Source organism: Lipotes vexillifer, unplaced genomic scaffold (assembly GCF_000442215.2).
Source record: "Lipotes vexillifer unplaced genomic scaffold, Lipotes_vexillifer_v1.1 scaffold1699, whole genome shotgun sequence".
NCBI classification, from domain to species: Eukaryota; Metazoa; Chordata; class Mammalia; order Artiodactyla; family Lipotidae; genus Lipotes; species Lipotes vexillifer.
Window position 1 is genome coordinate 1,719,835 of NW_006796961.1, and position 13,382 is coordinate 1,733,216.

General features: G+C 53.8%; 3 protein-coding genes across 4 annotated transcripts in view; 2 read left to right on the forward strand and 1 right to left on the reverse strand.

Moving 5' to 3' along the window:
• Nucleotides 1-1,466: 1,466 nt before the first annotated feature.
• Nucleotides 1,467-5,176, forward strand: DHPS (deoxyhypusine synthase). 2 transcript variants are annotated; one of them, XM_007469107.1, is made up of 9 exons: nt 1,467-1,757; nt 2,327-2,491; nt 2,710-2,831; nt 2,914-3,010; nt 3,096-3,182; nt 3,610-3,715; nt 3,793-3,896; nt 4,748-4,873; nt 4,958-5,176. In XM_007469107.1, exons 1-9 carry the CDS (start codon nt 1,551-1,553, stop codon nt 5,051-5,053), a joined length of 1,110 nt encoding a protein of 369 aa, XP_007469169.1. In that variant the 5' UTR covers nt 1,467-1,550; the 3' UTR covers nt 5,054-5,176. The 2 variants fall into 2 exon arrangements, with proteins under 2 accessions (XP_007469169.1, XP_007469170.1); XM_007469108.1 differs by lacking the exon at nt 3,793-3,896 and having other exon boundaries at nt 4,785-4,873.
• On the reverse strand, nt 5,065-8,990 carry WDR83 (WD repeat domain 83). The gene is made up of 9 exons (XM_007469106.1): nt 8,807-8,990; nt 8,603-8,723; nt 8,415-8,520; nt 8,097-8,145; nt 7,887-8,013; nt 6,837-6,904; nt 6,632-6,740; nt 6,439-6,553; nt 5,065-5,372 (listed from the first exon to the last, which is right to left on the reverse strand). Exons 1-9 carry the CDS (start codon nt 8,907-8,909, stop codon nt 5,223-5,225), a joined length of 948 nt encoding a protein of 315 aa, XP_007469168.1. The 5' UTR covers nt 8,910-8,990; the 3' UTR covers nt 5,065-5,222.
• A 294-nt stretch (nt 8,991-9,284) lies between these two features.
• Nucleotides 9,285-13,382, forward strand: part of WDR83OS (WD repeat domain 83 opposite strand) — a 13,589-nt gene continuing 9,491 nt past the window's right edge. The window contains exon 1 of the mRNA XM_007469109.1: nt 9,285-9,349. Within this exon, the coding sequence (XP_007469171.1) occupies nt 9,300-9,349 (50 nt within the window). The 5' untranslated portion in view covers nt 9,285-9,299. The remainder of the gene's footprint in view (nt 9,350-13,382) is intronic.

A 13,382-nucleotide genomic window follows, 5' to 3' on the forward strand; every position in this document is an offset into this window, starting at 1 on the left:
AAAAAAAAAACAAAACAATCTGCCTGCCAATATAGGGGACACAGGTTCGAGCCCTGGTCCAGAAGATCCCACATGTCGTGGAGCAACTAAGCCCGTGCGCCACAGCTACTGAGCCTGCGCTCTACAGCCCGTGAGCCACAACTGCTAAGCCCACGTGCCACAATTATTGGAGCCCGCGCGCCGCAACGGAGAGCAGCCCCCACTCGCCGCAACTAGAGAAAGCCCGCGCACAGCAACGAAGACCCAATGCAGCCAAAAATAAATAAATAAGAAAACAAAGAAAAGCACCTATCTTTTAGGTAGAATTTGGCAGACGTGTGGAGGGATGGATATGGGGTGCGAAAAAGGGGAAACATCAGGCTCAACTCCCCAGTTTTCAGCCTACTAGATGAGTGGAAGGTAGGGCTGTTTGCAGAGATGTGGCAGACTGCAGGAAGATCAGGGTTAGGTGGTGAGGGAACTGAGGCCGGGAGTTTGAGATCCAAGTGGGGGCTGTCAAGGAGGATGTTCTGTTCCTCTAATTAAATAGGCTCCTTTTTAACCTCAGGGCCTTTGCACTGGCTGTTCTCTCTCCCAGTGGGAATGGCCTCCCCCAGATCTTCACATATGGGGCCTCTTCTGACCTTGGCTGAAATGTCACCTCCTTGGCATCCTTCCCCAACCACCTCTCCCTCCAAATAAAACCACCAACTCTTCCACCCACCCCCAACCCCATGGACTCTCACATCAGCCCGTTTAATTCTACATAGCACTTACCACTGTTGTTACCCTTCTAGCTCCCCAAACTGTGGGCTCCAGAAGGGCAGGGTCTGCATTTTGTTCACTGATAAATATGCAGCACCCAGCACAAAGCCCAGTGTATAGTGTAGACTCCATAAACTGCAGAGTGAGAGTGATTAAAGGGGTCCCTCTGGACCAGACCCTATGCATGGTTTGGAGGACCCATGAGATACACCACCCTCCAGGATCTCAGTCTTGCTGGAGGGAAATAGATGTCAGCCCTGGATCTCAGAGGAGGTCTCTTACCCAGAAGAAGGTCAGGGAAGGCTTCCCAGAGGAGGTGACAGCTGCAGCTGCCAGCGGAAGGAAGACCAGAAGGTTATGCAGCATGTGGAGGCTCTGGAGACTTGCAAGACACGAACAGGGATCACTATCCCATTTGACGAGAGACGCTCAGCGGCAGAAACTATCTGATACTTCCTGGTGATTCGAATTCTGTCCAAGGGCGACGTCTAAGAAGCCATCCTCTCTCTCTGAGAGGGCAGAAACGAATGGGCAAGTGCCACGCAACGCGGTGGGTCTCCAGCGGGCTCCTCATTCACCTGAGACTGAGAACACGAGAAACAGGAAATAATGGCTCCTTGAGGCTTCCGTACTACGGAATACACAAGCAAAGAAGGCTGCACCCTGGACTCCGGGCGTCGGCGGGTCATGTGACATACACAACTTCCGGCCCTCCGCAGGTTGTGCGTGCTGGGGCTTAGAGGTGTTCGAGGCCGCCGGCGGCCTGGCCTGGGGCGGCTCTGATTTGACAGTGAGGCCGCAGGAGCATGGAGGGTCCCCTGGAGAGGGAGGCGCCCGCGGCGGCGCTGGCCGCCGTGTTAAAGCACAGCTCGGCACTGCCGTCCGAGAGCGCCCAGGTCCGGGGCTACGACTTCGACCGTGGCGTGAACTACCGCGCACTGCTGGAGGCCTTCGGCACCACTGGTTTCCAGGCCACCAACTTCGGGCGCGCGGTACAGCAAGTCAACGCCATGGTGAGGCCTGGGTGGGACTTCCTGGGTTGAGGGGGCGTGGCCCCCAGTCGCACTGTGGGGGTACTTGGGGGCGGGACTTCCTTGGGAGGAGGTGTTTTTCATCCGATAGTTGGAGAGAGACGGGGACCCCCTCCTGGGCGCGAGTTTTTGTGCTGGGGAGTAGGTTGGGACTGATTCTAGGTAGGGGGCGCGTTATAGGCAACATGTACAGGTATTCCGGAATGGGCGGAGTCTGGGGCCAGACCGCGCAGTTGAGGGAGGGATTGAAGGAGGAGCTGAGGCAGGGCGGGACCTGAGGTTGGATTTGCTTTTCCCAGTGGGGAGAGGGCTCGGGACTGCAAAAGTGATTCCTGAAAAGAGGCAAAGCCTGAGTGTGTGACCTGAGACTCGGGCTGTGGAAAGGGCGGAGCCTGCACAGGGGTGTTCATTCCCTGGTTCCAGGTAGAAGTGGTCCCATATCCCTCAGTGGGCAGGGCCTGGGCGCGGAGTCTGTCTCTGAAACCCACCTGGGGTCCTTGGGCTGGAGTTTGGGGCCAGAGGTTAACTCAACCCTGCCCTTATACACTTAGATAGAGAAGAAACTAGAGCCGCTGGCTCAGGATGAAGACCAGCATGCAGACCTGACCCAGAGCTGCCGCCCACTCACCGGCTGCACCATTTTCCTGGGCTACACATCCAACCTCATCAGTTCGGGCATCCGTGAGACCATCCGTTACCTCGTGCAGCACAACATGGTGGGGACCTGGTGGGGTTGTGGCCTTGGCCTCTCTGGGTCTTAATGGGCAATAAGATTACTGGTCATTGAAGTGAGACAGGGAACTATGGGTCAGTTTTGTTTTGCAGCAGAGCTCCCCACAAGGGTCACTGGATGAGAGTTGGGAGTTAGGAGTCCTGCCTGGTACGAAAGCAGGGCCTCCCTTCCTTGGCCAACCTCACTGCCTTGTGACTGCAGGTGGACGTCTTGGTGACCACGGCTGGGGGTGTGGAGGAGGATCTCATCAAGTGTCTGGCGCCCACATACCTGGGCGAGTTCAGCCTCAGGGGGAAGGAGCTACGTGAGAACGGGATCAACAGGTGGGGGGCCCTGAGTGGTGCTGGGTAGGGGAGCCAGGCTGAGGGTCCTGGACCCTGATGCCCACATGCCTCCTGTCCCCAGGATCGGAAACCTGCTGGTGCCCAATGACAATTACTGCAAGTTTGAGGACTGGCTGATGCCCATTTTGGACCAGATGGTGCTGGAGCAGAACACGGAGGTGAGGCTGGAGGAACCTGGGGGGGCGGGTGGCACGGTGGGTGTCAGGGGAGGTGCCCCTAGCTGAAGCTGATGTCTCCTCCTAGGGTGTGAAGTGGACACCTTCCAAGATGATCGCCCGGCTTGGCAAGGAGATAAACAACCCAGAGTCAGTGTATTACTGGGCCCAGAAGGTGAGGGGCTGGGTGGGGGCAAAGTTGCCAGGCTTTGGCATGTGTTGTTTCATCTTTACAGCCACCTGGGGAGTTGGTACTATTCTTATCCTTCCCACTCCTAGGTGAGGAACCTCAAACAGAGAGGTTAGGCAATTTGCCTGAGGTCCCACAGCTGTTGACTGTGGTCCTTGTATTCTGGCTCTACTCCTAGACTACTGGGAAGCAGTCGGGGGCAGTGCTTAGCAGCCTCCATGGGGCCCAGTGTAGGGTCCCATGCTCCTCAGAGGCTATGGGGTCCAGCAGTCAAGAGCTACCATTCTTTATGTGCCAAGCACAAGTGAAGTTAAGCTCCCTGCCCAGAATCAGGCAAAGAGGAGGGAATGCTCCCAGACTGCCCCTGCAGGGCTCTGAGCTCTCACTGCTCTCCTGTCTTGCTGTTTCCCAGAACCACATCCCTGTGTTGAGCCCGGCACTCACAGATGGCTCGCTGGGTGACATGATCTTTTTCCATTCCTATAAGAACCCAGGCCTGGTCCTGGACATCGTTGAAGGTAAGGTGCTGGGGCTCCAGAGGAGCGGGGGAGGAGGGCTGCCTGGGCCCGCGGCCTGACACAGCCCTCTTTCCCAGACCTCAGGCTCATCAACACACAGGCCATCTTCGCCAGGCGCACTGGGATGATCATCCTGGGCGGTGGCATGGTCAAGCACCACATTGCCAACGCCAACCTCATGGTGAGCAGGGATGGAGTGTGTGCGCTCCCTAGTAGGGGGTGGCACTCAGGCCTGTCATGCAGACAGGCCTGTGTACTAGGCCTATGCCATGTGCTGGGTAGACAGCTGTGGACTAGACAGGCCAAGATCCCTGCCCTCCTGGCACTGATGTTCTAGTGGGGGGAGATAGCAAACAGGTGACATGTGTATCAGGTGGTAGTAATTGCTATGGAGAAAAATAAGGGAGGATGACGAGATGGCAAGTGAAAGGGGTGCTGTTCATAAAAGGGAAAGCTTCCTGGGAAATGTGACCTGCAAGCAGAGGTTTTTCAGGGGGTGGTCCCATGAGCCATGTGGTTGTCTTGGGGGGTGGGGGCGAGAGAGAATTCCCAGCAGAGGAACCAGTCAGTGCAAAGGTTCTGAGGTGCCTGATGTAGGTCAGGGAACAGCTAGGAGGCTGGCGAAGGCGAGAGTGGGAGGAGGAGGTGAGGCAGGAGGTGACAGGCAGAAAGTGCAGGGCCTTGAGGGCCACTCAGGTGCTCTCTGGCTGCTCTGGGGGGAACAAATGAGGGGCCCAGGGTGGGGGCCATAGAGAGGGGAGAGGTAAGTTGGATTTGGAGGTCTTCTAAAGAGCTGGTGGCAGATGTAGGAGGCCCTTGCTACCTAGCAGGTGAGTCTGGAGCAACACTGCCCACTGTCTGCCCAGCATCCCGTGACCCCTCACTCTGCCCAGATGTTGACGTGGGGCCCTTCCCTTGGAATGAGGGGCCGCCAAGGGCTTCCTTCATCTGGAACACGTCCCTCAGCCTCTAGCTACAGTGCCCTGCGTTGGAGTCTGTGTGGCTGACAGCCCACTCTGCCCCTCCCTACAGCGGAATGGGGCTGACTACGCTATCTACATCAACACAGCCCAGGAATTTGATGGCTCTGACTCAGGCGCCCGGCCAGATGAAGCTGTCTCTTGGGGCAAGATCCGGGTGGATGCACAGCCTGTCAAGGTGAGGGCCGGCCAGCCAGCTGGGGCACAAGTTCTCCCGGGGTACGGCCTTGGGTCCTGTGGCTCACCTGAGTCCCCTCCACAGGTCTATGCTGATGCCTCCCTGGTCTTTCCGCTGCTCGTGGCTGAAACCTTTGCCCAGAAGGTAGATGCCTTCACGCCTGAGAAGAATGAGGACTGAACACTGGACGGTGCAGCCCCAGGGAGTCCTCACCACCTCCTCTATTTATTAGTTTGCACACCCAGCTCCTCCCAACTCCTTGGTCAGCAGCATGTCTAGAATAAATGGTCTCAGTGGTCCTTCTCAGGCTGTCTCTCTCTCTCTGTCCTTGGTCGTGGGTCCCCTGGCTTCAGCCTGTGCCATCCTCAGCCTTGTAGGTCTCTTCCCGCCAGCATTGGACGCTGCCCCCCATGGCGGTCAGCAGGCAGGGCTCCGTGGGGTGGTAGGCCAGCGACTGTACCACACTGGGACCTACAGGCAGGGCCAGCGCCAGGGCACCCTGTGGAGTGAGGGGGTTGGGAGTGTCACCAGTGTGTCTCCCTCCCCTCAGCTGCTTCTCCCCCCTCTCAGCCACATGCGTCTAAGTGCTTCCGAGACACTGTAAATTTAACCAGCCACAAACTCAGCCCCTCAGTCACTGTCCTTCTAGCTGCTCAGGTCAAACATCTTGAATCTTTCTCTTACATCTCACATCCTTTTGTCGGTAAATCCTCTTGGTTCTACCTTTAGACCATGCCCAGAGATTGCTGATTCTCTCCACCTTCACAGCCACTACCCTCCTCCACGGCCGGTCACATGTGGGTCCCAGCTTCCCTCCCCCTCTGCCACCATCTGGGCTTACCCGCCCACTTGATAGCCTCAATGCCCGCTCCCTTCATCACCCTGCAGACATAGCTCAACAGACACAGTTCTTCAAGCAGGCCACCATTCCTTTCCACCTGGAAAGTGTCCCTTCATGTGCCCTCCCCTTCAGGGTGACTTCCGGTCTACAGGAACCTCGAGAAGTAGGCAGAACGTTGGCACCTTCTTAGTTCCTAGAGGGAGAGCTGGCCCCTGGACTCTCCAGGACCCCCCGGTCCCCTCCATCCTCTTAGGAGGCTTACTTCTCTGGCCAAACCCCAGCTCTGACCCCACTACGCCTGGCTGGTCATTTTGCATCCTGACACCCCCACCAGGCTGAGACACATCAGGACAGGGCCCACAGGGCTTGGGGGCTGGATACCACAGGGATGCTCAGAGGTAGCTGAGATTTCCTGAACTACAGCCCTGTCTCCCCAGAGGTCAGATGCCACTATCCGCTCCTCCTACCCCAGTGTCAGTCCCAGTGGCCCTGTCTGACCTGGATTCTGCGGCGGCCAGTGCCATCCAAAGTGCTTCTATCTCCTGACCAGTGCGTGTGTGGCACAACGCCGAGCCTTAGCACATGCTGTGCCCTTTGCCAGGAATGTTCTCGCCTCATCCCCTCACTCCTCCTTCCAGCCCCCAGTTCTAACAACACTCCCTTATAAAGGCCCGGGAGTGACTCAGCTAAGGGCAGGGCAGGCCCCCCCGGTGCAGAGGCTCACCTCCACCAGGTCCCAGAAGAACACCTTCCCGTCCTCGGAGCAGCTGACCACGTGCGTGTCGCGCTCACTCAGGCAGCAGTCCAGCTTGTACTCCTGGTTCTTATGGCCCGTGTACCTGGGTGTGAGTGGCATCAGTGGGGGTTTGGGGCCTTACTGGGAGTGGGGGAGGGGCCCCACAGCCCTGAGGACTCACTCGCCCAGCAGCTCCCCTGTGTCCTTGTCTAGAAGCCGCAACGTGGAGTCCAGGCTGGACACTAGGGTGCACTGCCCGTCCCGGCTGAAGCAGGTGCAGGTGATGGGGCCTGGGGGAAGGGGAGGGGTGGGCAAGCAGGTCAGGCTGGGGTCTCCCGTGCTGCCCCCACCTTCCCTGCCTGCCTCACAGCCCCAGCCACACTCACTGCCCACGTAGTCTGAGAAGAGTTGCCCCATCCTCAGGTCATAGCGCCTTACCCGGCCATCTACGGAGCTGCAAGAGAGGATGGATCCAGCTGAAGCATCACAGGGGCCTGTAGGTCCAGGGCTCCAGCTTTGGTGTTCCTGTACCCTCTCACCTGGCCAGGGCCCTGAGAGCAAGGCTGGGTGCCTGCCCTTCCTGGGCACCCTTCACTGTCATGTCATGTTCAGGACCAGCCACAGAAAACATGCATTGAAGTGAATTCATGAGTGGAATTCTGAGGCACTGGCTTTGAGACTCAGCCCCAGAGGCCAATCAGGTCCCACTGCATCTGTTTCTGATTTATACTGAGCTCCTTCTCTGGGCTACACCCTGTGTGGGAGCTTGGGACACAGCTGCTACCATGACAGGAGTACTTGCTGCCAACGTGGAGCCTTGCTGACTGAGGGTAATCAGGTCCCCGAGGAGGTGACGTTTGAATTGGTACTTGAGGATGAGAAGGAGCCAGCCATACGCAGTCCAAGGGGGGGATGTGTGGGAACTGGGTAGGCCACCAGGCCATGCAGCCCAAATGCCCCCAGTGGTGGTATCGGCACTCCCTCAGGTTGTGGCAACATTTGGGCAGCCCTGCATGGGAATATTTTTTTTTAAATTGTCTCCTGCTGGTAGAATATCAGCTCTATGTAAGTGGGGTTTTTCCTTGTTTTCCTGTCTTTTCACTCTTGTATGCTCATTGACCGAAAACGTGACCTGCAGGTGGTGCTCAAACACACTCGGAATAAGTAGTAGGAGGGTAGCCCAGGCAGAGGAAGAGCAATTGAAAAAGTCGGTCCTGGGGTGGAAGCATGTGTGGCATATTTAACAGAAGAGAGCCTAGGAATGAATAAAAACTGAGAGCACAACAGAGACCAGACCATGCAAGGCCTTGTGAGTGCAGTGAGGAGAGTAGATTTTTTTTTTTTTTTTTTTTTGAGAGTAGATTTTAATCTAAGTACAGAGACAGCTATGATCCCCAGTGGCACCTGGGGAGGGGCAAGGTCCTGGACCCACTCACCCTGCGAGGACCTCATGGTCTGACACCTTCACGCTGGATATGCCATCCTTGGCTTCGTCCAGCGTCTGTATGGGCTCAGGTCTCCGTGAGCGGCAGTCCCAGCAGCGGATGGTGGAATCGATAGAGCCTGTGAGGTCAGCGTGAAAGTGGATCAGGTTTGGGGGGGCCGGGGCAGCCCCCTGCACCCACCTGCCTAGGCCCCGGACTCACCAGACAGGATAACTGTGGCCTCTTCATTAAACTGCACTGTGTTCACCTTCTGCAAAACAGGAACAGCAGCTTAGAGAAGGCTGGACTTTGGAAGATGGGAATAAAAGCAGGGTTCCCAGTGCAAGTTAAAGCAAGGGAAAAGGCTAGGGGCAGGGCAGGTGAAAGTTTTTGGAGGAACTGCAAGGACAGGGCTTGGTGAAGGCGGGGCCGTGGGGAAGGATCCTTGCGCTGTAATTGCGTGGGGAGGGGTGGGTGCCTGTCACCACCTACACGCAATTCCGGTCCGTTCTAACGAGGCCCTTTCTTGCTTGCACTCACCCCCGCGTGGCCCCGGAATTTGCGCACGACCTGCCCCGATGCTACATCCCACAGCACAACTGCCTTGTCCCCGCCGCCGGAGCAGAGACTGCTGTTGTCAAAGGAGCTAGAGGGCAGAGCAGGGAAGATCAGCGTCTACCTCTGATCCCGGCCTCAGCGCCTCGATCCCGGTCTGGCCCCCGGCTCACCCTGCCGCGTCCAGCACCTCGTAGCCGTGGCCGCTGTACGTCCGCAGTAGCGTGCCTCGCAGCGGGCTCCATAGCTTCAGGGTCTTGTCGCTGCCGCAAGTCAGACAGTAATTGCCATCCACTGGGGAACACCACGAGGGGGTTACTGGGCCGCCGACTTCAGGAGACGGAGGTAGGACCCGGAATGAAGATAAGGGCGCTCACCATTAAATCGCACGGCTCGCACCGCCCTCTGCCCGCAGTCCAACGTCTTCAACCGCTTCTGAGGCAGCTCCGGGCCCCGCGGTTTTGGCTCCGGGAAAGCCATTGCTCCGCCCTCCTTTCCTCGCCACCGTACAGTAGCCTGCACCGAGGCTTTCTGCCCTGGGAACCCACGCTTTGGTGTAACCTTATTATTGTCCTCCATAGTCTATTTCCTATTTCTCACTTCCGGGTTCAACGTTTAGGCTTTTTGGAGAAAGAGTTGGAAACACTGAAGCTTGTTTCCAGCGTCTCGGTTTCCTTCCCCACGTCCTGTTTTCTTGGAACATTTTTGGCTTTTGGAATTCTCTGTCCCCTGGATGGGGGGTGTTCCAGCTCCCGCCGGCAGGAACAGAAGCGCGAGGGCTGAGGGTGTTACTCTAAAAGCCATCTCTCATTTCCATGCTGGAAGCCGCCGGAAGCTGAGACTCCCGCGGCGGAAGAGGCGCGACTCGCTATGTCCGCGAACAATATGTCGGACCCACGGAGGCCCAACAAAGTGCTGAGGTGAGGATCCTAGTTGTCATGGTGTTAAAAAACAAAAAAAACAAAATTCATCTTTAAAATTTAAAGATATAATTGGATTTATTAAATGATTCATGAATTGGGCAGCATCCCATCTAGCAAGTAGAGGGGAGCACTAAAGGGCTACAGAAAGGGAAAGGTTTTTTAAAGGCAAAGCGAGGAAGTCATAATCAAAAAAAAAGGGTGATTTCAGATTAGGTCATTTCCCTTTTGGGGGAAAAAGGGTCTTAATTAGGTGGGGTTACCTCGTCTTCCTTTTGGAGGATGGAAAGGGGAGAGGACCCATGTGACCGACTACCTCATTGGTGCTGACCAGAAAATTCCTGACTGGCCGGTTAAGACTACATTTCTGGAGGAGGTTGAAGCTTCGGTTAGGTTAGGTATTGAGCCCTGCTTTGGTTGCTTGGCCTAGCATAAGGGACTCCATTTTTGGCCTGTGGTTTTCTTTAACAATGTCCCCTCTTCCCAGCCTCCCCACCTTAATCAGACTCTCAGCTTAACTGAGAGATGTGAGCAAAACTTAAGGCATGAGTGCCACTCTCAGCTACTGCTCTGAGGTTCTTGCAGTTTTTCTTGTTCCTTTGTGTGCTAACCATAGGGTATGATGTTTTTGCTTAACCCCTGTGATAGTCACAGGTCCTGGCTGGCTTCAGGTTCACAGTTTTTAAGTTGGTCACTTTTTTGTTACTTTTCTGATGTTCGAGTCTTAAGGAGATCTTTTGCTTGGTAGTTAGTGGCAGTGAGTATGCATTTAAAGCTTTTGAGAGATTAAGTGCACCAGGGAGATTATTATAATAAACAGGATAATTCACAATGTTTGGAGTGCACTTCGGAGCCATGGTTCCCAGGATCCAAACCAGGCAAAATCAAATACGTCAAAGAAAGTTCCCATTGGGAATTCCCTGGGGGTCCAGTGGTTAGGACAACATGCTTCCAATGCAGTGGGCACGGGTTCGATCCCTGCTAAAAAAAGAAAGTTCCCGTTAAAGGAGTCACCTTCTTAAGCCAACTGGCTTGCTCAGTGATTTTATGTAATAGAGTTTCAGCTAATCCAGAAGGGTTAATCCAGGTGCAGCAGGTGGTATTGACCACAGCATAGACACTCCTTGCTCAGCTAAAAGATAATCAAGGGCTATTCTATTATAAAGAACAACTTTGGCCAGAGAATATAAGGATCTTTCTTGGGCTGATGGCCCTGCCGAAGGAAATGAATCCTGAGTCATGAAATCCTCATCGTTATTTTTTAAAAAATATTTATTTATTTACTTATTTGCCTGTGGTGGGTCTTAGTTGCAGCATGTGGGATCTTCCTTGTAGCATGTAGCATGTGGGATCTAGTTCCCTGACCAGGGATCGAACCCGGGCCCCCTGACTTGGGAGCGTGGAGTCTTAGCGACTGGACCACCAGGGAAGTCCCGCTCATCGTTATTTTTAACTTGATAATGTAAAGCCAGGGGATTTGACTAACGAGGTGTCTTAGTTCCCTTGTGGAATGTTAGGGGCCCAGTTACATAACCTAAGAGGTATTGCCCCCTGTGCACTGGCTGTCTAGGCATTCAGACGCCCAAAGAGAATGATAACCACCATGGACAAAGACAGATCCTATGGGGACACAAACCATTCCCATTAAGGAGGTACCGTTAATGGATTCAGTCACAGGACGTACTGCGTTTACCCATTCCAACCAGGTGTCAGTTAGGTTTTCAGCACGTATGGGAAGAGAATCTCCCATCCTGAAATAAAGTGTTGTTCTAAATGCCTTTCAAAGATGGTTGCTGCTGTTGAGATCTCTTAGTGATTGGGGGCAGATCTGATCTAGATTATCATGGGAACATGGGGGTGCAAATGCACTAAGATTTACTAGGTAATTGTGTCTAACTGAGTAAGTTATGATGGGAGAAAGGAAACAACAAGGCATAGGTTGTTCTGGCTGTACAAGGTGAACTGCATAAGAAATTTTTAGGGGGTTTGATTGTAGTTTTCTGTGACTTTGAGAATAGAAGAGAAATTGGTCACAGGAAGGACCAGGGGGTCTCTAGCATCATGGATAGATTGGAATCTTTGTTGACAAATCCAGCAGTCTGAAAGCTTACCTCCCTTAGCAATGGCCTGGGAGAGAAGGGTGAAAACATCTTTCCAGGTCAATACCAGAGTAAAGAAAAGAAAAAGGAGGAAGGGTTTCACGTTTAGTTAAAGTATGGTCTATAGCTGGCGTCTGGGACAGAAGCAGTCCACCTTGATGTCAGCTGCTTCTCTTCCTTATCAGTTAGATTCAGAGGTCTCCAGCGTCTGTACAGGACTAGATGTCTGGTGGAGCCTTCCTTAGCTGTGAGATGTGTACCCAAGGCTCAATGCCTTCTAGTTTCGCAGCAGTGTCAGTGGTTAGGAGCACTTGGTGAGGTCTCTTCCAATGGGCTTGAGGGCTGTCTTCCTCTGATGACGTTTCCATAATACCCAGTCACCAGGCTGCAGACTGTGACCAACAGAATCCTTTGAACTGGGATCTTGGAAGGCTTCTTTAACCTGTCGATGATAGGCATAAGACATGAAAGACTTATAGTAGGTGGTCATACTAACATGAGATAATAAGTGATCAGCAGAAAGGTGTATATGGACACTGGTCTCCTGGTGACTATTCCATGTGCGGTGAGTCTATGTTTTCCACAGGGGGTACTGGGAACAGTTGGCATGGCCAGAGGCAATACCTTAGGCCAAGGGAGTCCACTAGTTTTAGCAAGTTTAGAGATTTTTTAGGATCCCATTAGTTCTCTCTACCTTGCCTGATGATTGAGGGTGATAGGGAAAGTGATAATTCCAAGAAGTTTGCACGGTTTTCATTAAGGCTTGTCTGGTTTGCCCAGTGAAGTCGGTGCCTCAATCACTGGAGATTGTGGAAGGTATACCTCGTCTGGTAAACACATTTTCTAACAGCTTCTTTGCCATTGTGAGCACATCAGCCTTGTGGCAAGGGAAGGCTTCAACCCATCCTGAAAATATATATACAATAACAAGAACTTACTGATAACCCATACTAGGTGGCAGTTGAATGAAGTCCAGCTGTAGGTGCTCAGAGGGCCCAGAGGGAGGAGGTCTGAGGCCTCTGGGAACAAAAATAGTTTTTCCAGGGTTATGGACCTGACAGGTCAAACATTGGTGGTAAACTGTTTTTGTAATTTTGTGTCTCCCCACCAGTGTCTATTCATCATTTGAGTCATCTTAAATGCACTGTGGGGCTTCCCTGGTGGTGCAGTGGTTGAGAGTCCACCTGCCGATGCGGGGGACACGGGTTCGTGCCCCAGTCCGGGAAGATCCCACATGCCGCAGAGCGGCTGGGCCCGTGAGCCATGGCCGCTGAGTCTGCGTGTCCGGAGCCTGTGCTCCGCAACGGGAGAGGCCGCAGCAGTGAGAGGCCCGCGTGCTGCAAAAAAAAAAAAAAAGAAAAAAGCACTGTGATGGGTGAACGGATGCAAAAAACTGAAAAGTGGGGTTTGCCGTGGAGCTGGGAAGTGGCCATCCTGGGTTTCCCATAGCCCCGACTGTTCATTTAATTTACAACCATTGTTTGTGCATCTTAATTTCTCTGTTCAGGGAATTCCCTGGCAGACCAGTGGTTGGGACTCTGTGCTTTCATTGCCGAGGGCCAGGATTCAATCCCTGGCGGGGGAACTGAGATCTCACAAGCCGCCCATGGTGTTGCCAAAAAAGAAAAGAAAAAAAAAAGTCTCTGTTCAGGAGCAGACTGGTACCATGTTACAAGGACATCAGGATGGCCAGTCAGGCAATGAGGGGTCATTTTTTGCTGAAGCAGAATGGTCTTCATCCATATGTGCCTTATTTATTTATTTACTGGCTGCTCCGTGCGGCTTGCGAGATCTTAGTTCCCCTACCAGGGACTGAACCTGGGCCACCACAGTGAAAGCACCCAGTCTTAACCATTGGACCACCAGGGAATTCCCAGTGCCATAATATTTATAGACTCTCTTGCTGCCGTCTGCATGAAAGTCAGCTAGGGCAT

Excerpts from the sequence above, each read along its gene's own strand:
- WDR83 (XM_007469106.1), bottom strand. The coding sequence starts at position 8,909 with ATGGCTTTCCCGGAGCCAAAACCGCGGGGCCCGGAGCTGCCTCAGAAG. Across the intron at positions 8,521-8,602 it reads GAGGTGCTGGACGCGGCAGG|CTCCTTTGACAACAGCAGTC; the intron begins GTGAGCCGGGGG and ends TCTGCCCTCTAG. Across the intron at positions 6,741-6,836 it reads CTTCTCAGACTACGTGGGCA|GCCCCATCACCTGCACCTGC; the intron begins GTGAGTGTGGCT and ends CCCTTCCCCCAG.
- DHPS (XM_007469107.1), top strand. The coding sequence starts at position 1,551 with ATGGAGGGTCCCCTGGAGAGGGAGGCGCCCGCGGCGGCGCTGGCCGCC. Across the intron at positions 1,758-2,326 it reads TACAGCAAGTCAACGCCATG|ATAGAGAAGAAACTAGAGCC; the intron begins GTGAGGCCTGGG and ends TTATACACTTAG. Across the intron at positions 2,832-2,913 it reads CGTGAGAACGGGATCAACAG|GATCGGAAACCTGCTGGTGC; the intron begins GTGGGGGGCCCT and ends TCCTGTCCCCAG.